This window comes from Talpa occidentalis, unplaced genomic scaffold, assembly GCF_014898055.3.
Source record: "Talpa occidentalis isolate TD23 unplaced genomic scaffold, MPIMG_talOcc4v2.1 talOcc4.12, whole genome shotgun sequence".
NCBI lineage: Eukaryota > Metazoa > Chordata > Mammalia > Eulipotyphla > Talpidae > Talpa > Talpa occidentalis.
Genome location: NW_023601212.1, coordinates 16908116 through 16931101, shown reverse-complemented (window position 1 = coordinate 16931101; position 22986 = coordinate 16908116). Strand labels below are relative to the sequence as shown.

Here is a 22986-nt window from a genome sequence, read left to right as displayed (position 1 = left end):
TTGCGAAGCTGCCCGCGGCCTCTGCGGCAACGGTTCGATCCCCGGCTGCTCCCCGCCACCGGAGCGCAGACCTCTCCTGCCGCCGCTGCTCCCCTCAGCAGTGTACTTCGTCCTTCTGCTGCTCTCTGCTCCGCTCTGGCTGGTGAATTCTCTCACCCTCCGCGCTTCTGACTGTAAACAAAGAAGAAAGAAAGAAAGAAAGAAAGGGCATCCCCGTGGCGCAGCGGTTGAGCACTGGGTTGCGAAGCTGCCCGCAGCCTTTGCAGCGCGGTTCGATCCCAGCTGCTCCCAGCCACCTGAGGGGGTCCCGCATGGCGCGCAGACCTCTCCTGCGCCCGCTGCTCCTCTGCAGTGTATTTCGTCAGTCTGTCTGTTCTGCTCCCGTCTGGTGAATTCTCTCACCCTCACGCTTCTCTGACTGTAACCAGGGCTTGCATAAATAAATAATCTTAAAAATACATATATTTAAAAAAAAAAAAAAAAGAAAGAAACATGCCTCTATATAAAAATAAATAAATAATAAAAATCTGGATTATCTCTTGCACCCATTTTGTTTGCCTCTGTTCCTGAGAGTTGCCTTTTGGCTGTGAAGCTGAGTAACTTCTTTAATCTCCAAGCTTCAGTCATTTCGCCTCTGTAAAAGGATAATTGTGAAGGTTAAATGGGATTATTCATACAAAAATCTTAATGCCCACAAGAAGAAAAGTTTTCTTCCCCAGAACTTGAGTACTAGAATTCAGTGTCTCTGGTTCCCTTTTGCTGTGCTGAAAATAGATTCAGGACTTTAGGGGCTACCCATAATAGACTATCAAACATGACAAAGTTAGGCAGGTTAGAGACCGCCACATTTTCATAGTAATTATGCTGGGTTTAGAATTTCGCTGTCTCTCTGATGGGCACTTGGAAACCTACCAGCACAGAAGTGCCCCCTCCACCTAAACATAATAATAAAAATACGCTACGAGCCAGATGCTGTTCTAAGCACTTTTCACAGTGACATCTCAGTTCTCACAACCATCGAGTTAGGTGCCATTATTATTATTATTTTTTAAATATTTATTTATTTATACAAGCACTGGGTACAATCAAAAGCGCGGGAGGATGAGAGAATTCACCAGAGCCAGAGCGGGGAGCAGAGCAGGCAGAAGGACCGAAGTGCACTGCTGAGGGGAGCAGCAGGCAGCAGGAGAGGTCAGCATGCCATGCGGGACCCTACTCCAGTGGCCAGGGAGCAGCCGGGGATTGAACCGGTGCCGCGTAGGCTTCGGGCAGCTTCGCAACCCAGCGCTCAACCGCTGCGCCACCAGGGAAGCCCTAGGTGCTATTATTATGCAGATTCTGTTAAATAACTTGCCCAGGATTGTACAGCCAGGAGATCATGGAACCAGAACGCGAACTTCAGAGCCCGCGTTCTAACCACCACACCGGGCGCTTCTGACGCTGCTGGGGACAGGGCTCTTGTCCGGATCATGGTGTAGGCCTCACAGCTGAGACACAGGGCAAGCGAGGAATTAGGCAGTTTTAGGGACACTGCAGGAGAGGACCTCGGAGAATTGAAGGCTTCAGAGATAAGGGCAGCAAGAGGAGTGTAACTAATTCCACCTGGAAAAACAAACATCCCAGGACCAAGGACAACATTGTTAACACTGGCCTTGGTTTCCTTCAGGTGGTAAAGGGAGGCAGAGATTAGAGAAATAGAAGAGTGGTTTAATTTATGGACAACTTAAAAGGGCAGCTGTTTAACGTCAATGCAGAGATACTCATCCGAGGACTGGGCCATAAAGATAAAAATGCAACAAATGGAGAAAGACAAACCTGTTAGACAAGGAATGTGAAGACCCCCCACTCAGTAGCAGATTAAGTGAGACAGCCGAGAACTAACCAATCACAGAGACTGGTGGAGCTTTAGAATAATGAGGGAAAGAAGGTCTATATTCCCTGAGACACGACTCCACTTTGGCTTCCTTGCCCCTCCCTGGCCTGGTTTCCCGTCCTGGGAGTCCCACTTTATTTCTGTTCCTTTTCTCCTCAATAAACTTTTCTTTCTCTAAACAAACCTGCCTCTTCTCGCTTGCTCGCCTGAGCGTCTGCGAAGTTCCTGCTGCGGCTTCGTGAGACACCAACCCGTGGGGGTCTAGTGGCTGGGGCTCAGCGCTGCCCTGCAGCCTGGGATCCGTCCCTGGCTGGGAGACCAGGCCTGACAATTCCGGCATCACGGCCATAACGGCGCCGGCAGAGTCCTCAGAACGCCCCGACGGCGGGCAGGTACACCGGACCTGGCCCAGCCGCCCGCGGACCCCGGCCACGCACGCGCCTCGCCGGCGCAGGTCACCTGTGGGCTGGGCGGGCCCAGCCGGCCGCGCCACTTCCGGTCTCGGCCCCGCCCACTCGGGTCGACTCCGCCCTTTTGCGCCGAGGAATTTTGTCCCCAGCGCCGCGCCGTCTCCCCGCCCGCGCCGCTGCCATGGCGGCAGCTCCGCCGCTCTCCAAGGCCGAGTATCTGAAGCGTTACTTGTCCCGGGCGGATGCCGGCGTCGACGGGGGCCCTGAGGCCAGTCGCAAGCGTCGCAAAAAGCGGCCGAAGCCAGGCGGGGCCGGTGGAAAGGGGTAAGTTGGTCGTGACGGGGGCGGGCCTGCTTCGCCCCGCGGCCCCGCCGCTGGCCCGCCCCGCCCGGGGCCCCGGCCCGGGCTCTCCCCTCGCCCCCCACTTCTCTGCTCGCGGGGACCCTGCCCGAGCGCCCGGTGGGCTCGGCCGCCGCGAGCGTCCCTGGGCATTGCCTTGAACGTGTTCAAGCGCGCCGGTAACTTTCGTTACTCTTTCCCGCCTTCGTAGCCTTCAGTTCTTTCCCATGGAGAATGAATGTTTCGTCCCTAGAATAATCGTGGAGCTAATTCAGAGCCTCTGTGCTTGGGTATTTGAGGCCCAGAATCTCTTTGTGGCCGTTCTTCAATCCCAAGGACTCTGGTTCTCAGTGGGCAGAGCCCCGTGCTCACTTCCTGTTGCTCCCAGTACTCCTAGCAGCTGACACGTTTAACAAGTTGTCATGTGTCAGGCACTGCACGAAGTACTTCAGACAGGAATTTATTTACGCTGCACAGCACTGCCATGAAGAAGGCATTGCTGTTATCCCCGTTTTTGCAGGGGAGACAACTTTTGTGAACTGGTGTATTGCATTGAATAGTTTTCTCCCCACGTCCATCCCAGTCAGGTTCACCCAGAACCTTTGGATGTGACATTTGGAAACAGGGTCTCTGCAGACATAAATTGTTAAGATGAAGTCATACTGAGTTAGGATGGACTGGTATCCTTTTAAGAAGAGGGCAGTTTGGACACAGGTACAGAGGTAAAACAATTCTGTGAAGATAGAGGCTAAGATTGCTGGATTTATGCTACCATTAGTCAAGGTACACTTGAGGCTACCAGAAGTTGGAAGAGTTAAGGAAAGATCCTAGAGGCTTCCAGTGAGCATGCCTTGCGGGCATTGACTTCATCCTTTGAGAGAACACATTTCTGTTATTTTAAACCATCCAATTTGTGGTGCTTAGTTAGTGCTAGGAAGCTAATATACCAGCAAGATCAAATAGTTCCAAAGAGCTAACCCATTTCTTTTCTTAGGTTGGTTCTTGCCTTCTTGCTTGCTGTCTTCCTGCCCCTCTGACTTGTGTGGCAGTGCCATGTAATGAGAATAGCTTGAGTTTTCAGGCAACACCGATGCGAGCTTGAGTCCAAGCTTTGCTACTTTATGCACGGTGTGACCCTGGGCAAGATAATTCATCTCTCTGAATCTCAGTTTGTGCATCTTTAAAATGAGAGTCATATCACTTATATTAAACGGTTGTTGTGATTAGAGATATGTGAAGTGACCTGAGCTTTTAAAATAGTAACTGTTCCCACCATGCTAATGGTTATTGTTTGGACTCATCCATAGTTTATCTTTGTGACAAACCTTTATTGACTACTCCCTCTGCTTGTTATTGCAGGGTATTGAAGATGCCACTATAATGAGAAAGGCATAGTCCCTATTCTTATGCTGTTTTATAGATTAATAGGAATATAGTCTTTAAACAACTAATTGATCAATTTCTTTAGTGATAAAAGCAATGAAAGTATTCCAAGAGTGTGTTACAGGTTCTTAGGGAGAGGAAAGAGGTAGTTGAGGAAGGTAGACTCAAGGAAATTACACACACACACACACACACACACACACACACACACACACACAGGGTACAAAGAATAAGAGTTTCCCAGTAAAGAATAAGAAGACTTGGTCAGGCAGAGGGAAGGTATGCATATGGGAAAACTGCATATGTGAAGAACTGATGTGGTAAGGAATTTGGTTCATTCCAGCCAACAAAAGGTGTGTTGGTGAACAGAAGGGGCAGTGGTACAAGAAAAAAATGACTAGATAGGAAAAGACCAGGTCATCTTGTAGGATTTTGAGCTTAAAACCAGTGTATATGTTCGTAGACTGTTATCCAAGAACAAGTCTTGGTCTTTTTATTTCCCACATTTAGAATGCGGATTGTAGATGATGATGTGAGCTGGACTTCGATCTCTACCACTAAAACAGAAAAGGAGGAAGAGGAAGATGATGGAGATTTGCCTGTGGTACGTATCTTTTGTCCATGCAGACAATGAAATGCAAGCCTCTTAATCTTTACTCCTACTGTGGGGTAGGTTTGTAGTAGGGAAAGTGAGGGAAGAGGTGATTCTTTCCCAAGAGCTGTTTTAAAATAGCCTTGTTTGATGACACATGTCTACTGTCTTCATTTGTGGATGTCCCCATCAGCCTAAAAATGGGAACTAATCCAAGAGAGGTAGGACTCCTCAGCATCATTGATAGAGTCACGATTAAAATTAGCCATGGTTCAGTTTGTTGGAATCTACCTTAAAAACAATGTTTAGGTTCAGTTATGTGAAACTTTTCTTTTATTCATTGACTTTACTAAACTTAAAATTTTATACTCTTGTGTAGTTACTGGAGATAAATAGATTAATAGATCATAATGTCTATGCTTTTTATTTTAAAGATTTATTTATTTATGCATACGGGAACTGGGGTACAGGCCAGAGGTGTGTGTTTGGGGGTGAGAGGATTCACCAGAGACAGTGGGGAACAGAACAGGCAGATTGACTGAAATATACTGCTGAGGGGAGCAGTGGGTGAACCAGGAGAGGTCTGCTGCACCATGTGGGTAGCTCCCTGGCTAGGGATTGAACTCGTGCTGCAGTGGCTTCAGAGAGCTTCATAAGTGGCATCTTAACCCCTGCACCACCAGGGAGACCCTTAGAATGGGAGACTGAATTTCAACAACATGATTAATGTTGGAGATATATTTCATGTGTGTGATATTGTAGCCCTGGAGAGGTCGCATACTTCTTATTCTATTGGAAAATTTCGTAAAGATTATAAATATCTGGATTGAGTTTTGGAGGATGAGTAAGAGCCAGGTGTACAAAAGCACAGGCAGGTAACCTGGTCATGCAGCCACTGCTGAGAGCTGCTGAGAGCTGCTGAGAAAAAGTGAAAAGGAGAGCTGTTGGTGGGCCTCCCTGGTGGCACAGCGGGTTGAGCACAGCACTGTGAAGCTGTCCGCAGCCTCTGCAGTGCGGGTTTGATTCCTAGCCGGCCAGGGAGATACCCACATGGCACGGCAGACCTCTCCAGTCTCACCTGCTGCTCCCCTCAGCAGTGCTTTCGGTCCATCTGCCTGTTCTGCTGCCCGCTCTTTCTCTGGTGAATCCTCTCACCCTTCCGCACCTCTGGCCTGTACCCCAGCTCTTGTATAATAAATAAAATCTTTGAAAAAAAAAAAAAAGAGCTGTTGATAGACTAAATTGTACTAAACGGTGATAGAAATGAATTCCAGATGGGTATCTTTTAGGTTAATCCCTAGCAAATTCTACAGTAGAATTTGTAGATTATTTAAAAGATGGTTTGTTAGTTATAGAAGGCAGAATAGTGATCATAAGGAGCCAACTTTGTTTCAGTCAGAATGAGTCACTGAAGCCTAATTAATATTTACATTTTTAAATTTTATAGAAGCAATAGATATTTGTTGTAGAATATTTGGGAATTAATAAGAAAGTTCAAAGTTTTCGAAAGACTGTAATGGTCCTATGTACTATGACCATCCAGAGATAACAGCTGCTAACATTTGCATATGTATCTCTTTAATTCATAGTTATATTTTATTTTTTTGAATATAATTGGGATCATACTGTACGTATGGTGTTAGAGCCTGCTCTTTCACTTAATAATATGTTGTGAATAAGACTTTAAAATATTCTTAGAGAATGTAATTTTTAATGGTTGCATGGTAGTTCAATATACATATTAATTTATTTTTTTTTTTTTTTGTTGTTTGTTTTTTATTTTTTTTTATTTATAGAGGCATGTTTTATTTATTTATTTGTTTGCTTGTTTGTTCTGTTTACACATGCACTGGGTACAGTCAGAAGCGCGGGAGGGTGAGAGAATTCACCAGAGCCAGAGCAGGGAGCAGAACAGGCAGAAGGACCGAAGTACACTGCTGAGGGGAGCAGCGGGCGGCAGGAGAGGTCTGCGCACCATGTGGGACCCTCCTCCGGTGGCAGGGGAGCAGCCGGGGATCGAACCGGCGCTGCAGAGGCTGCGGGCAGCTTGGCAACCCAGTGCTCAACCGCTGCGCCACCGGGGAGGCCCTACATATTAATTTAACCTGTCCTGTTACTGGACACATGGGTTGTATCCAGTTTAAAAAATTCATTTTCATATAGTCTGGTTTATTTTCCTTTATAGGATTGTGTTTTGCTTTTATGATTGCCCCAAAACCTAAATAAGGGTGGCTTTAACCCCAATACTGCCACACTGGTTGAAACAGTTCTCTATTATTGAATTCATTTTTTATTACTGCAAGACTGTTACCACCACCAATAATAATGGCAAAATATTAGGACAACCACAATAGAAATGGCAGCACAGGAATAATAGATGTAATTTATTAAGCATTTACCGTGTACCGGCATTGCTGTACTTATGTAAATTATCTCATTGAGTCCTCATTGAGGACTCATTTCAAACCTTTTAATCCTGCTTTTGCAGATGGGGAAATTGAAGCTTAGAGAGAATAATTTGTTATAGGTTATACAAATATTAAGTGGCAGAGCTGAGGATTTTACGTCTCAATTCATCTTGCTTGAAAACCTTGTGATTTTAATGTCCAGTAAGATCATCCTCAGTTATATGAAGACTTACAGTAAGATCTTTGGAGAGGAGAAGGGGAGAGGAGTTATGACCTGGGTTCGAATTCCAGTTCTTCACTTGTTTGATTGAGAAAGTTACTCAACTTTTCTGAGTCATAGTTTGCTCTTCTATAGTATGGAGCCTTTCTCTGCAGGGCTGTTGTGAGAATTAATGAGATAAGTAAAGCATAAAACACAGTGCTTTGCCTATAGTTGCTACTCTGTAAGTAGAATTGAGTATGCCAGTCATCTTTGAAAGTACTTCATGTGAAAAGGGCATTAGTTATATAGAGTTAAGAACCGGTGCCAATGGAAAGAAATTATAGGAAGGTAGCTACAGGCCCAGTAAAATTAAGAACTTTCTAACACTGTCCCAAAATGTTATGGGCTGCCTTGAACATATTAAGGCCCCTGTCTGTGAATTGGTTCCTTATAAGGAGGGACTAAATGAGTGACCCTATCAAGGTTATTATAGAGAAGATTCCAGATTTATTTGGGAGTTTGGATGTTATGAAATGTGGTTTTATCCCTTAAAGAATCTATAATTCAGGCCTCCCCGGTGGCGCAGCGGTTGAGCGCTGGGTTGCGAAGCTGCCCGCGGCCTCTGCGGCGCCGGTTCGATCCCCGGCTGCTTCCCGGCCACCGGAGGAGGGTCCCGCATGGCGCGCAGACCTCTCCTGCCGCCCGCTGCTCCCCTCAGCAGCGTACTTCGGTCCTTCTGCCTGTTCTGCTCCCCACTCTGGTGAATTCTCTCACCCCCCCCCCCCGCTTCTGACTGTACCCAGTGCATGTATAAACAAAAAACAAACAAATAAAGAAAGAAAGAAAACATGCCTCTATAAAAAAAAAAAAAAAGAATCTATAATTCTATGTATATCTTAGTGGCTTCTTTTAACTGGATTCAAGACAACCTGTCATTGTGACTGCCTGCAATACGTAAGATTTTATAAGGAACTTGAGGCTCCATGACAGGAGCCTCAAGAAAAACACATGCCTGTGTTTTTATTCTGAATATAAAAGTAAAAAGGTAGCTGGAATTTAGCTTTTATCTTATGACAGTTGTGTCCCTGGCAGTTTAATTAAAGAAATTGTAATGAAAGAAATTAACCTTCAGAGGCAAATTGATTAGTCAGAGAATCATCTGTAAGTAAACCACCTACTAACAAGCTTATTTATGGAGCAAACATAACTGAGGGCCAATGCATTTTTATTTATGACTATTTTAGATTTAGGTACCATGTTACTGGGATTGGGAAATATCATAGCTTCAGGTTCTTGAGATAACAGTGCTCCTTGGCTGAATTCTGTGGCTTTCCTTAACATAGTGTCCTCACTCATATAGGTGGCTGAGTTTGTGGATGAGCGACCAGAAGAGGTGAAGCAGATGGAAGCTTTTCGTTCCAGTGCCAAATGGAAGCTTTTGGGAGGTGAGTGCCAACAATAGATGAATCTAAATTTCCCATTTCTAAGGAAATACTTTTTTGCTTTTCTATATTCTTCTTTTAGAGGAATGCTTTGTTTGTTTTAGCATGTCATTGACGCTGAAAATTAAAATGTGAGTAAGAATTCAAAACTTCTTCAGAGGTAGTAAGACCTGGGAATTGAGAGACCCAGTATCCCACTTTTTCTTATATTTTGGCATTAATAAATATTTCTTGAATTGTTGAGTTGTTAATAGGCATTTGATTCTTTTTTTTTTTTTTTTAAAGATTTATTTACTTATGCATACAAGAGCTGGGGTACAGGCCGGAGTTGTGGGGGGTGAGAGGATTCACCGGAGACAGTGGGGAGCAGAACAGGCAGACTGACAGAAATACACTGCTGAGGGGAGCAGCGGGTGAGTCAGAAGAGGTCTGCTGTGCCATGTGGGTAGCTCCCTGGCTGGGCAGGGATTGAACTCATGCTGCAGAGGCTGCAGATAGCTTCACAGTGCTGTGCTTAACCCCTTGTGCCACCAGGGAGGCCCAGCATTTGATTCTTACAGCCTGCTACTCTAGTTATCATTTGAAGCTTAGCTTCAGTCATTTCCTCTTTCCCAAAAACCTGGTAGGTAGGTTTACAAAGGGACACAGACTAAGAAATACTTAGTTCCAGTGAGTTACAGCCCTCGTCCCACTGTCATTTGGGCCACTAGAAGTGTGCTGGGTTTTTACCCACTGTTTTTATTCCCTCAAATATGAATGAGGTTTTTGAATAGTTTTGAGATGTCTGCTGCTGGGGCATCTTTTGAAATCTGGTGCTGGGATAAACAGAGCATCTGTGGAGAATCTGATTCGTTGTTCATTGCGTTTAGATCACAAGGAAGACATATCTTCACACACAAATTTCCATCATGATACCCCAGATTCATCGCCTCCAAGGAAGGTCCGTCACGACACCCCAGATCCATCTCCTCCAAGGAAGGTCCGTCATGACACCCCAGATCCGTCTCCTCCAAGGAAGGCCCGTCACGATACCCCAGATCCATCTCCTCCAAGGAAGGTCCGTCACGATACCCCAGATCCTTCTCCCCCTAGGAAGGTCCGTTACGACACCCCAGATCCTTCTCCTAGGAGGGTCCGTCATGACACCCCCGATCCTTCTCCTCCTAGAAGGGTCCGTCATGACACCCCAGATCATTCTCCCCTCAGGAAGTCTCATCGTCATTCTTCAGGTGTTTCTCCTAGGAAAGCTTGTCATGACACACCAGATTCATCTCCTAGGAGGGCCCGTCACAGTTCCTCAGATATCTCTCCCCAACAAAGGACCCATAACGGCTCCCCTGACATAGCTGATCGTAAAAGAACTCTTGACTCCTTGGACACATCGCAGCTCAGGAGGGTCCGTTGTGACTCCCCTGATTTGGATCCTAATGTCCCTCAGTCACTGCCCAGAACAAAAAGCACTAGAGCGCCTGAAGTTACCTCTAGCAAAACTCCACATCGGAAAGGATCAGTATCTTCCCTATCACTCCCAAAGAACAACAAATGTGAATATGACTCGGACCTCTCTCCTGCACGAAAAAAGCAAGCAAAATCCCATTTTGGAAATAAGCAGCATGATTCTAAAGGTGAGCATTTGATTGTCCACGGGGGAGGCTTATTAAGCATTTTATTTAGGTATCCTTGCTTTATTAGGTTTTATGATCCTTAGAAATGAAATTGGAGTGTCTTTGGAGAAGTTTTACAAACCCTTGGGAAATGGTGAGAGGTTGGGCTGATAAGAGTTAAAAATTTACAATGACAGGGAGGAAAGTCTTACATATCTTTCTGGTTATTCTCCCTACTCCATATAAAAGTACTACACGTTTCTTACAGAAACTTCAAAACATGAAGTAGAAAAAAGGTCATACAAAGTTCTGTCATTCAGAGATAATCACTGTTTATGTTGTAGCAGTGTTTCTTCAGTCTTTTTTAAAAATTCATTTATGATGTATTTGAGTGCTGTGAGGTCTATCCATTTCACGAATAATCTCGCCTGTTTTTTTCACTTAACATTATCTTCCCTATGTCATAAACACATCTCTTTGTCAATATAATTTTTATTGGTGTATTAGTATGCAAATTTACTTATTTCCCTAATATTGCATATTTTAAATTATTTCTAAATTTCTGCCTTTGTAATTATCTAATGAACATTCTGAGTGTTGTGCTTTACTACTTGCGCCACCAGGGAGACCCCCATTCTTGTGTATAAACTGTTGTGCCCACTCTGGATTATTTCCTTATTAGACGGATTTCCTGGAAACGTAAGTACTTCTAGAGATATTACCCAGGAAACTAAGTACAAATTGATTTACCAAGTGAGAAGTTTGTCTTTTTAATACTTGATATAAATTGCAGACTGCTTTTTGGGGAGGTGATTTGTGATGCTTCGGTCTACAATTCAGGCCCTTCTGGTGAAATTTGTTGACTCCTATTTTTTGTGCCTAGGTGGTATTTGGGTTTTTAAATTAAAATACATTGTTTCCTTTAGTCTAAGGACATCAGAACATATTCTGGGTAGTTTTAAATTTTGCCAGACCTGAGTGCCAGTTGTTTTGCTCATTCTGTGGGTGGGATAATTATGACTTACATGAGTTATGTATAGATCTCATACTAGTAGCAGTCACTAGTAACTTGAAAAATAGAACCCCATAACCTGCCAATTGGTTTAATTAATTTCAGCAGCACATGGTAGGCATATTAAGAAAAAGAAAGAAAAAAGAGACATAGGCAGGCATTCTTAATGGACAAGATATGCATTTTGCCAGAGCAAGGGGCATCCTTAAATAATGCTTTTTGATGAAATTACTCTATGAGATTTATCATTTTGTGGTCTGGTTGGGTTGGTTTTCTGTAAATGGTAATCCTCTCTGCTCCTACCTCCTATACCTGGAAACTTCCTTTGCTTGATTTATTACTCCTTAATCATCCTTTTGGTTTTTGACCTTGTGAAAACTTCCATCCTAAATTTTTCTATTCTGAACTTCTATTAACCCCTCCTTCCCACCATATCTTGCCCCAAATCATTTGAGGAGCTGAATGGTGGGAGGTCTGTCTTCTGTAGCTGCTTCTGGCTAGAGTAGGGCATAGAGTTGTCCTTATGTAAGGGGCCTGGCATATGGTCTCTCTAATGCTATTCCCTGAACTGACTGGCCTTTTGTCCTTTATGCTGGTTCTGGAAGGAGGTGTAGGTGGAGTCCAATAGGTGGGGTGTTTTGACTGGCTGTTGTTTCTCTTGGAATTTAACTCCCTCCAAGCAAGAAGAAATAAATATAACAACGAAATTGAGTATGCAGGGTTCAGAAATGAGGATGAGAAACACTTTGGCTAAGGGCTCCCGGAAAGGCAGTATCCATGGGAGGGCCCCAATGTGCATCAACCCCACCAGGGTGGGGATTTTTCTCTAAGTCTCATGGCTTTTCTTGAAGTTTTATGTCAGCCATGACCTGTCCACTCTGGTTAACGTAATAACAACATTCCTCCTTTAGATAAAGGCATGTTACCCTGGAGAGGCAGTATCTCACTGGGGAGGCAGCCCATTTCTGGGTGCTGTTTCCTCAAGAGGAATGCAGATTGGATATTTGTTCCCAGCAAAGAAGAGTTGTTTCAAGTCCTGTCTTTCCCTTGCAAGGGCTGCACCCAGCAAGGGAACCCTGAAATGCTAGAGAGGACATGAGGCCACAAACTCAGCAGGAGATTTGGTTTGCATAGTGTTGAGCCCACCAGAGAAAGGTATCAGTCCCCAACTTTGTTGAGAATAGTAAGAGTCTGATGTGCAAGATCACTGTTGGGAGTGTCATGATCTCTGCTTAGGGGAAGTTTGTGGAGTTTTAAAGTTAAGTCTAGGAACTACATTCTACCCTCTTAAATGATAGGGTTTTATGTGGGTATGATGAATCCAAGGTTTTATTCCTTCCAATTTTAGGGCAGAGTGGGTGATGGGAAGGATAGGATAGGATCCTTCCCAGGTCTTAGGATGATGACCCTTCTAAGTTTTCAGAAGTACCCAATCTGCAGGTGAGTAGTTACACAAAGGAGTGTCTGTTAGATGCTGTAGCCCATTAGAAGCAAACTCATGCAAAATGGCTAGACCTTAAAGATGTTAGGAGCCAGTCCAATTTTCAGATTGAAGAGAACCAGAAACTGATATAAAAAAAAAATTTCTAAACATCATTTGTCTTCACTCCCACTCCAGCTCTACCAAGTGATTACAGTTAAATCCATTTGCAAGTTAAGTTTAATTTTTGTCAAATTGGGCAGTCCTTTTACATAAGTGCAACAAGAGCAAAATATAACTGTATACTTTTAAGATTGGCTTTACTGGAACCTCCACAAGGAATCTCAGATTGAACTCTTAATGTTTTGCCTCTTAGGGCAGGAAACCATGCCACAGGCCGATTACCAGACTATTCCTGTAAAAACCTGTGTCTTTGGCTAAATTCCTCACTTTGAAGCCCCAAATGTCTTAGGGCTGCCAGGTCTCCCAAAGGGGGGAAATTCTTTACCCTTCCTGATAGATCTAGAATCCTGAAAACAAGGTATCAGCCTGTCTCTTTCTTAAAGATTCTGAAATCCATAGATTCCTGAAAGCCCTCTGGTTTCCAGTGAAAGTCTTAGACTTTTTACTATAGAGGAAAAAGGAGTCTTACTGGATTTATGCAGACAAACACATTGCCATGAAAAGTAACAATACTTACTAAAAGTTTACATTTTGGGTGATAGAAAAGCAAATTTTCCAGTTTGCTCATAAAAAGATACAATTTGTCATTGCTGTAGATAAAACGTTAAACCCAATATTTTAAAAATCGTTTACAAATTTATAGTTATTTTAGTTCTCATAGTAGTCAGTCCCATGTAGTAAGTCTGATCTTTTGTTAGCAAACTTGAAGAGTACAGTTTTCCATAAGCTCTGCAGATTTTCTCAGTTATATGAAAAACTTGTATTTTTAGAATATTGTAAGCTCCTTTTTCTGAAGACAGTTTATTTAAAAATAACCATACTTAAAATCTGAAAACAAATTTGTAGACAGTGGTAATTTGTCCAATCTCATGACATACATCTTTAAAATAATCAGAATTGGCCAATATTGTACCAGAATATATTAGACTTTAAGAAGTCTTGATATATTTTAAAAACACTCCTATCAATTTACATATATGCTGAAAAGGTGTAACCTTTTCTTCCCATGACAGTGCTTACTATTTTTTTTTAAAGATTCATTTATTTATTTATATAAACACTGGGTACAGTCAGAAGTGTGGGAAGGTGATAGAATTCACCAGAGCAGGGAACAGAACAGGCAGACTGATGAAATACACTGCTGAGGGGAGCAGCGGGCGTGGCAGGAGGGGTCTGTCGCACCATGTGGGACCCTTGCCGGCAGCTGGGGATCAAACCAGCACTGCAGAGGTTGCAGGCAGCTTCGCAGTCCAGTGCTTAACCGCTGCGCCACCAGGGGAGGCCCGTATTTTAGAATTTTGATGTTAGAGAAGTGTTGTTACAAACTTACACAGATATTTACAAAATAGTACTTAATTACCCAGAGTGACAAAGGTTTTTAAGAGTAGATCTGTTTTTGGGGTAAGGCTCAGCAATGGTGACAGGATTAAGATTCCTCAAAGTTAACTACGCCAGTTACAGCTTTAGTTTTTCCTAGCAGGAATTCCCAATTTAATTGTAGGGGGCTATAAAGGAAATGATCCCATTCTTACCAGTTTTCTTGGCACATGAATAATCAAACAAGCATACATCAGATTGATAAGTAAAAGAAAAATCATATAGAACCTTAAATAATGTATATATATGAGAGACCCCGTACAACTGAGTAACTTGTCCATGTGGCTTTAGATGCTATCTTGAATTCCTTAACTAGGACAGGGGAAGAAAGGAGAAATTAGGGTGTTTACTGGGAATAACAAAAGTACTTCTCCAGGAGAAGAAATAAGTGGATTAGTCTTGGAAAAGACCTTCATGGAGAGAAGTGTAGGTAGTGACATCAAAAAGCAAATTACACCCAGGCTTCAGAGTCCCTCCCATGAAATAAACTTTTTGCCAGAGAAATGTTTTGGGGCGACAGTTTCACCCTCTCACACAAACTCCTAATACTATTTTGCCTGAAATGATTCCTTTTTACATTAACTCATTATTTATCTGATTAAGTTTGACATTAGCCATAAATCTTTGAGAGACTAGTGATTGTCAGAGATTTCTATTTCATTTGTTTCAAACTTTGTTTTTAAGCAAATCTCTTTGTTGACATAGACCAGGTCAATTACTTTTCTTTGCTATATATCAAGAGCTAATTTTTTTTATTTAATCACATTGAAACATAGAATAAAAGTATTAACAACCAATATTATAAATTTAAAGGCATACATAGTTTAAATTAAACCATTAAATTTGACCTAGTTCTTATTTACCAAAAATTCTACTTTGTGATCTAGATATAGGAACCATTTATAATTAACTCTAATATAATAACCCTCTGGATTAAGGACACACAGAGATATTTTAGTTTTCATTTAAAATTTTGGCCATGTGTACTAGTTTTAAGAAATAGTTACTTTACCAGTGTTTGTGAAGACACTGAAAAGTTTTATTCAGTTTCTAATAGTTCTTTACTAACTCCTTTAGATAACAAAACATTCTTAAAATGCATATTTCTAAGTATAACCCTTTGGTTCTAAGGAAGGTAGACCAGATAACATGCATCAGTTTTTAAAAATTCCTAGAAGAGGCTTCGAGCCATACCTCAAATAACTTAATTTTCCAAAGAATTTACTTTTTAGCTTTTATGGTAAGTTTCATACACCCATTAAGCTAATTTGGGGCTCAAGGGGAAAGACAGAGTTACAATAATGAATCGAAGTATTTTTTCTTAAATCGGTGAGTCCTAGCGCCTTCCATTTCCTCAAGGGCCAACCTAGAGGAGAGTCTGTGGGAACAGACTGAGCAGACCCCCTCCCAGGTGAGTGCCTGAAGGAGAGGAGGAAATGTTGTGTAAGCTCCACCTCGGAGACGTGAGTCACACATGGGACTTTTCTTCCAGGTGATAAGTCAAAAAGCCTCTGATTCAGATCTTTCTCCTCAACTGAATCCAGGGCACTTGGATTCTGACTCGGATCTTTCACCTCCGCGGAATAGGCCTAGACACCAGAGCTCTGACTCTGACCTCTCTCCACCAAGGAGGAAACCGAGGGCCAGTTCTGATTCTGATTTGTCTCCACCTCGAAGGAGTCAACCACCTGGGAAGAAGGTAGGACCTTTCAGGAGCTGTCGCCTCCTGTTAGAGTGACTTCCTCTCTAGCGATTAGTAAGTCCAGAGCCACAAGCCACAGGAGCAAGTTGTATAGTAAGTCTAATTCCAAGACTCTCTGGAGCTTTTCACTTCTCTATGAAAATAGGACTGCTTGTAACCCAGCCCATTTGAACTTGTAAATATCAGCTTTCCTAAGTAGCAACTGCCTTTGTAGCTTCTTAATTCCATAAATCTCATTTTAATAGGTCCAGAAAAACTTCCAATCTTCCAGTGAATAACTGGGAACTCTAATTTATAGATTGGTGTTAGGCTCACAAACTTTGTGTCAAACAGAGCACGTTTTTGAATCCTACTTCTTTCACTTACTACCTGAGATTTGAGCAAGGTAGGAATACCTCTGTGCCTCAGCTTCTTCATCTGTGAAATGTGGATAATAATGGCACATACTTCTGTTAGGTTATTGTGGAATTAAATGGTTAGTATAAGTAAAACTCCCAGTGCAATGCCTGGGACAAAGTAAACTTTTAGTGTAAGCAGTCTTATTACAATTTGGACCGCACATCTGTTTGCAGAGCTTAAAGAGAGGCACTTAAAATATAAAACTACATTTAGAATCAAATCATGTGGGAAGTTGATATTTATTTTAAATCTATATTGAAACCTGAATCAGCAAAAATAATCCATACGAGCTCTGAGTAATTGTGTTCTGAAGACTAGTACTAATAAAGGAGCACTAGTAAAGGAATCTTATTCCAGTGATTTGATTAAGAAACAGAATGATAGAACCTGTGATTTGTATATTTCCATCCAACACAGACTTCTCAGGTTAAGTGTCATCTGCAGACCATATGGTTCTGGCAGGGTAGACCAGCCTGTCTCTAACCTAGGAACTGGGGTTCCTCTCTTTGGGGTAACAAACTGAGGTCTGAGTTCTGAGGTCTGTGTTTTAATTGGACCTCTTCCCATTTTATGTATCTGTTTAACTCATGGACAATTTAATATTAATCAAATTTAATACATTGCTTTAGGATATCAGGATATATTGTATATTTCAGTTGTGGTTGGTTTGTTTTCTTGATACTAGATTGAATTTAGTAAAAAGTTTTCATTTGGTAGTATCTTGTTATCCTGGAATATATCCAAAATTTAACAGTCTTACCTTTGCTAAGACAGTATTTTAAAAGGACTGTTTGTCAGTGTGGGCCTCTACTGGAGGACTTTCGACTGTTTGTTTCTGATCGGGTGGCAGGAGAGTGACTGTGTAGTTTACATGCTGGAAAGTCAGAAATACAGGTGCTTAGCCTTCTCTTTATATCTTGTTGGTTTGTGTTTCTGTTTCCCTTTAAACTTAATAGTACTGTTAATTTCCTGTAAAGTTCAATTTTTTCTCCTTTTCTATTTTGTGAATCCTGTGTTGATAATGAGAATATAAAGCTAGAGTTTTCCCTTTTCTTATGGATGATTATCAGGCAAAATGCACCTAACTGTGTACACCCATGCCACGTACCCTTGCATTGTCTCATTAACATCGGCTGCTCCCTTCTCCGTTGCATAGGCTGCACACATGTATTCTGGCGCTAAAACTGGCTTGGTGTTAACTGACATAAAGCAAGAGCAGCAGGAACTCAAGAAACGGGACCAGGAAACCATAGCATTTGAAGGTAAAAGTGTGAAAATGCACAGACCCATCAAGATTCATGATTTTTATTATTATTACTATTATTATTTTTATGATTATTATTTAATGTAACTTACTGCACCTGATATTTTAAACTTTAAGTTGCTATCAGATTTAAGCTCTGGCTTTATGCATTATTTTAACTTAATGGATTTTTTTTCTTTCTTGAAAAATGCTAGTTTTCAAACTTATCGCCAATATGCACTTAGATATTGGTAGGAACTACTTGTGTTCTGGCTGCAAAAATTCTTATCCAGCACCAAAATCCCAGGTGCTTGATTTCACCTACTAGGATATTATTTCTAATTTTGATACTTAGTATGTAATTTTGAAAGTATAATTTTCCTTTTCAGCTGAATTCCAATATGCCGAAACCGTATTCCGAGATAAGTCTGGTCGTAAGAGGAATTTGAAAATGGAACGTTTAGAGCAAAGGAAAAAAGCAGAGAAGGACTCGGAGAGGGATGAGCTGTATGCCCAGTGGGGAAAAGGGTAAGGGGAAGACCTGGAAGGGAAAACAAGACTGCGCTGACCAGAGGAAGTAATTTTCTATTCCTGTCACCGGTCGGGTTATTACTGTTCTGCTTTCAGAGCTATTTTCAGGAATGGGAATGTGATTATGCTAAGTCTCCTTTTCAAGGTGCTGATATATCCACACATCCAGTTGGTTGTTTGGGAGGTTTCCATTGTTAATGTATGGCATGTGCTGCTGGAAAGAGGAAAGTCTCTCAGTGTAGTCGTGCGGGCTGTCTCAGTGGGAGAGTACACATGGTAACAGGAGTGCATGTGCTCTTGGCTCCTTTTACCCAGGCTGGCCCAGAGCCGACAGCAGCAACAAAATGTGGAGGATGCATTGAAGGAAATGCAGAAGCCTCTGGCCCGCTACATTGACGATGAAGATCTGGATCGCATGCTGAGAGAACAAGAAAGGGAAGGGGATCCCATGGCCAACTTTATCAAGAAGAGTAAGGCCAAGGAGAATAAGAATAAGAAAGGTAAGCCTTGTGGTAATCATCAGAGATGAAGGGGACTTAATGTACAGGAAGGAGAATCATGAGGGTAATGATACATAGTTATGTGCAACACAGAATTTTCTATACAATTCTAGATTCCTTGTATTCCTTATTCAACTCAATAGAGATTTCTGTATAAATAAATTTCCCCCCACTATTAGCCATTTGAGTTAACTTACACAGGTAACTTCTTTTCTCTCCCTTGTTAGTGAGACCTCGCTACAGTGGCCCAGCACCTCCCCCCAACAGATTCAATATCTGGCCTGGATATCGTTGGGATGGAGTAGACAGGTAAGCTAGAGTATTTTCTGAATTTTTGTTTTCTCTTTCATCTGGCCAAACCTTCCCTAATCATTCTTAAATCATTCAACACTCTTTATTTTCTTATCGCAAGGTTAATAATATGCAGTTTGCTTGCTTCTATTTCTGAGTCCTCAAATTCCATTTTCCATGCTTAGAATACTCTTCCTCCTGTTTTCTTTTCAAAACTGTTCAAAGCTCTGGACAGACATCTCAAATGGTTCACATAGAACACCTTTGGTTTTCCTATTAATTGTTTCTACTATTTTAAAAGATTTAGAGGGAATGAGTATTGGCTGGTAGTTTGGAACCTTCTGCATGGTGTATCTTTAAAATATTGTTCTTGAACCTTCGCTGCTGTGGAGAGTGCGTTTTGTCATGTCTCACTGTTTCGTGCCACCTATTCTGTTCACCTACCAGCAGCTGTACCCAGAGTCATTAACTTTCTTTTATCATGGATGAACCATATGTGCTGCTATCCAAAGTCAGTCCTTTTTTTTTTTTTTCAAAGATTTATTTATTTTTACACAAGAACTGGGGTAAAAGCCAGATGCGCGGGAGGGTGAGAGGATTCACCAGAGACAGAGTGGGGAACAGAACAGGCAGACTGACGAAATACACTGCTGAGGGGAGCAGCGGGCGAGACAGGAGAGGTCTGCTGTGTCATGTGGAATTCTCACTGCCCGGCCAGGATCAAATCCACGCTGCAGGGGCTGCGGACAGCTTCACAGTGCGGCGCTCAACCCGCTGCGCCACCAGGGAGGTCCCCAAAATCAGTCCTTCTACTTACATGTTAGAGTCTGTCTACTCTTGCCTACTAATAAAGAACACTGTAATAGCATCTAGCACACTGACTCTTAAATTTTGATCAGAAGACCCCTTTACACTCTAAAAAATTAATGACGACCTCAAAAAAATTTTGGTTTAACTTATCTATTCATATTTATCATATTAAGATTTCCCATTACTAAGGAAGAGAGAAGCTTAAAAATATTTATTGGCTCATTAAAAAATAATAGTCATTACACTAATATAATTGCTATGTTTTTAAGGAAAAACAACTATTTTTCCAAATAAAATAATGAGAAGGATGGCATTGACTTACATTTTTACAAATCTCATTAATGTCTGACTTAATGTAGATAGCAAGATTCTGCTGCATGTAGTCATTACAGTGTGGTTAGTTGAAAAATAGGGGGAAAATTTTGCCTTACACATAGGCAGTCAGAAAAGGAAAGGTTACTAATATTTTTGATACCCAAAAGCACAACTATTAGTAAGTTATTAATGGTTAGTTGAAATATGGAATCTGAAACTGTATCAAAGAACTCTTTACACTGTTAAATTAAAATTCATTTTCCCCCTGCTTTTAATGGGTCTTACCCATGCATGATATTATATCATCATACACTGGTCGTTTGGAAAATACTGGTTTACTGAGCTTTTCAGACCTTCCAAATGTTGACATTTTTCGTTATATATTATTTAATAATCATGTATTTGTTGCATTACTTCTTATCACAAAAATCTTTTAAGTTACAGGAAGCTAACGAGTCATAGTGGTGGGTACTTGTATTTCAAAATTTTAATTTATGCTTGAAAGCTTGAATTTTCTCAGTAACAATGAGTATCATTAGTAATTATCCCAGTTTCATTTCAATTTATTAAATTGTCGTGGTATGTTTATCAAAACTAAGAAACCAACATTAGTATGTTATTATTAATGTACCAGATTTTATTTGGATTTACCCAGATTTTCCATTAATGTCCTTTTTCTGTTCAAGGATCCGTTTCAGGATACTACTGAAAATGCCTTCATTGGTCACGTCTCCTAAGTCTTCTCTGATCTCTAACAGTTTCTCCGTCTGTGCTTTTTGTATGTAACCTGACAATTTTTGTAGTATAGTTGGCTATTTTGTAGAATGGCCCTCAAATGGGGTTTGTTTGTTGTTTTTCCCATGACTAGATTGAGGTTACAGGTTTTTAGAAAGAATGCCACAGTGGTGACGTGCCCTTCTTATGATGTCATTTTAGGGGTATGTAATATCCACGCACCATCACTAGTGATGTGGTTTAGGTAGTGATTGTTTGCCAGGTTTCTTCATTTTAAAATTACTGTTTTCCCCCTTCTAGTCTCTTTTGTCTGGAAGTGAGTCACTGAATTCAACTTATATCAAAAGCGGACCTGTGGGGGGAGATACCTAATAGATATTATTTGGTTCTGTAAGGCGTGTTTATTTAGTTTCCCCTTTTATTCACTCATTTGTTTAAATCAGCATGGACTCCTGTATATTTTAGACTCCGTGATGTAACCCAGCGGTGGTGTTTCTTTTGTTGCTCAGATTGTTCCGTTCTGGCTATTGGTCTCTCAGGTGTCCCTTCCACACACCCCCATCCTTTTATTTTTGAGTACTCCTGTACTTTCTGCTACTACAAGATGTTCCAGGCTCATCTGGTATTTTCTGCTCCAACCGTAGAATCAGTTACTTCTCTAAGGAGCCCTGGCTGCGTTTAATAGAGAATGCTATTTAGAAACCAAGATCTGACAGTTGTGGGTATTTATTTTTATTGAAGTGTCTGGACCATCTCAGATAGAATTAGGTAATGCATGTATAAAATCCATGTATACGTACATATCTATAATTACCTCTGTATTTATCCATCTGTTGCGTGTGTGTGTGTAGATGTAAATGTATATATGTGTATATTTAGATAGATATATGTATACAAAAATATACACAAGTGTATCAATTCATATTGTTGTAGCTGACTCTAATCCAGTATTACTTTTCCTTCTTGCTTATCTATAATTATTTCTTCTCCAATTGAGAAACCTGACACCCACATCTGCTATTCACTTTGCTTATCCTAGTGTACATGTAAGACAGTTTCAGAATTGAGAATTTCAGAAATGAGAAACAAATTTACCAACTAGAGTAACATTTATAGGCAGTTTCTTGTGTTATTATCCTTATTCTTTCTAATCAAAACACCATTTTTCAGCATTACTTAAAATGACAGGTCCTTCCCCTCACCCATTACTGTTACGTCATACATTTGTGATATAGTTAGGTTTTTATCATGTTTCTCCTGGGGTCTCCCGATGTCCTGGATGATTTTTTTCCTTTTATGTTTTGTTATAAAAGGTTTTTTATAACCTTTAAGGTTAACTCTTTATGGTGTACAATCCTGTGGGGTTTGACAAATCCATAGAGTCAATCATCCACCATCCTAGTACAATGTAAAATAGTTCCAGCATCCTGAAATATTCCCTGTAAGTGTCCCTTTTAGTCAGTTATACCCCCTTGTATATCCACTTATAATTACTGATCTGGATCTGTTTTCTGGGCCTTCTAGTTTTGCCTTTTTTCAGAGTGTCACAAGAATGGAATCATACACTCTGTAGCCTTTTGAGTCTGACTTCTAGTGCGTAGCAAAGTGCATTTAAGATTAATCCATGTTCTTACATGAATTAGTACTCATTTCTTTTTATCACTGACTAGTATTCCATTGTTTGGATATACTAGTCTTTCTACTCCTCAGTTGAAGGGCATCTTGGTTGCTCACAGTTTTTAGTGATTGTGAATAATGCTGCAATTTATATATGTTTTCTTTTTAAATTTGTATGTAATTAAACAGTTTTATAACATAGATTTCAGAAGTGTACAGCATTGTAGTTTGCATATGCTGAATATGCTATCTTACGATACCCATCAAAGTCCAGCTTCTATCTGCCACCATAGAATTCACCCCTTTATCCCACTTGCCCACTATGTGTAAGTTTTTATGTGAACTTAGTTTTCGTTTACTTGGATAAATACCTAGCGATTTCTGGATTATGTGGTGAAATTGTTTAACTCTATAAGAAGCTACCCCCTGACTTTTACAGTGGCTATTACCACGTTATACGACAGCAAAAAATGAAGATTTTTGTTTCATCTCCTTATCAGCATTTGGTATTGTCAGTGTTTTGGATTCTAAGTGTGAAAATTTAGTATGCAACTTTAAATGCTCTGTTTCTTTTAAAGCTGTACCTCTGCAATTTTTT

The 22986-nt window shown here is 41.2% G+C and overlaps 1 protein-coding gene across 4 annotated transcripts in view; it reads left to right on the top strand.

The window, feature by feature from the left end:
• The first annotated feature begins 2449 nt into the window (after window positions 1–2449).
• The window catches only part of BUD13 (BUD13 homolog), a 564524-nt gene continuing 543987 nt past the window's right edge, over window positions 2450–22986 (top strand). For 3 of the 4 annotated variants that reach the window (XR_008551042.1, XM_054693121.1, XM_037505327.2), the window contains exons 1-9: window positions 2450–2607; window positions 4516–4609; window positions 8568–8652; window positions 9519–10274; window positions 15790–15944; window positions 17503–17608; window positions 17979–18117; window positions 18436–18620; window positions 18848–18929. Coding sequence is in view for 3 of the 4 variants with exons in the window: in XM_054693121.1 (XP_054549096.1) it covers window positions 2465–2607; window positions 4516–4609; window positions 8568–8652; window positions 9519–10274; window positions 15790–15944; window positions 17503–17608; window positions 17979–18117; window positions 18436–18620; window positions 18848–18929 (1745 nt within the window). In the remaining variant the exon portion in view is untranslated. The remainder of the gene's footprint in view (window positions 2608–4515; window positions 4610–8567; window positions 8653–9518; window positions 10275–15789; window positions 15945–17502; window positions 17609–17978; window positions 18118–18435; window positions 18621–18847; window positions 18930–22986) is intronic. The other variant, XM_054693122.1, reaches the window with a different exon arrangement.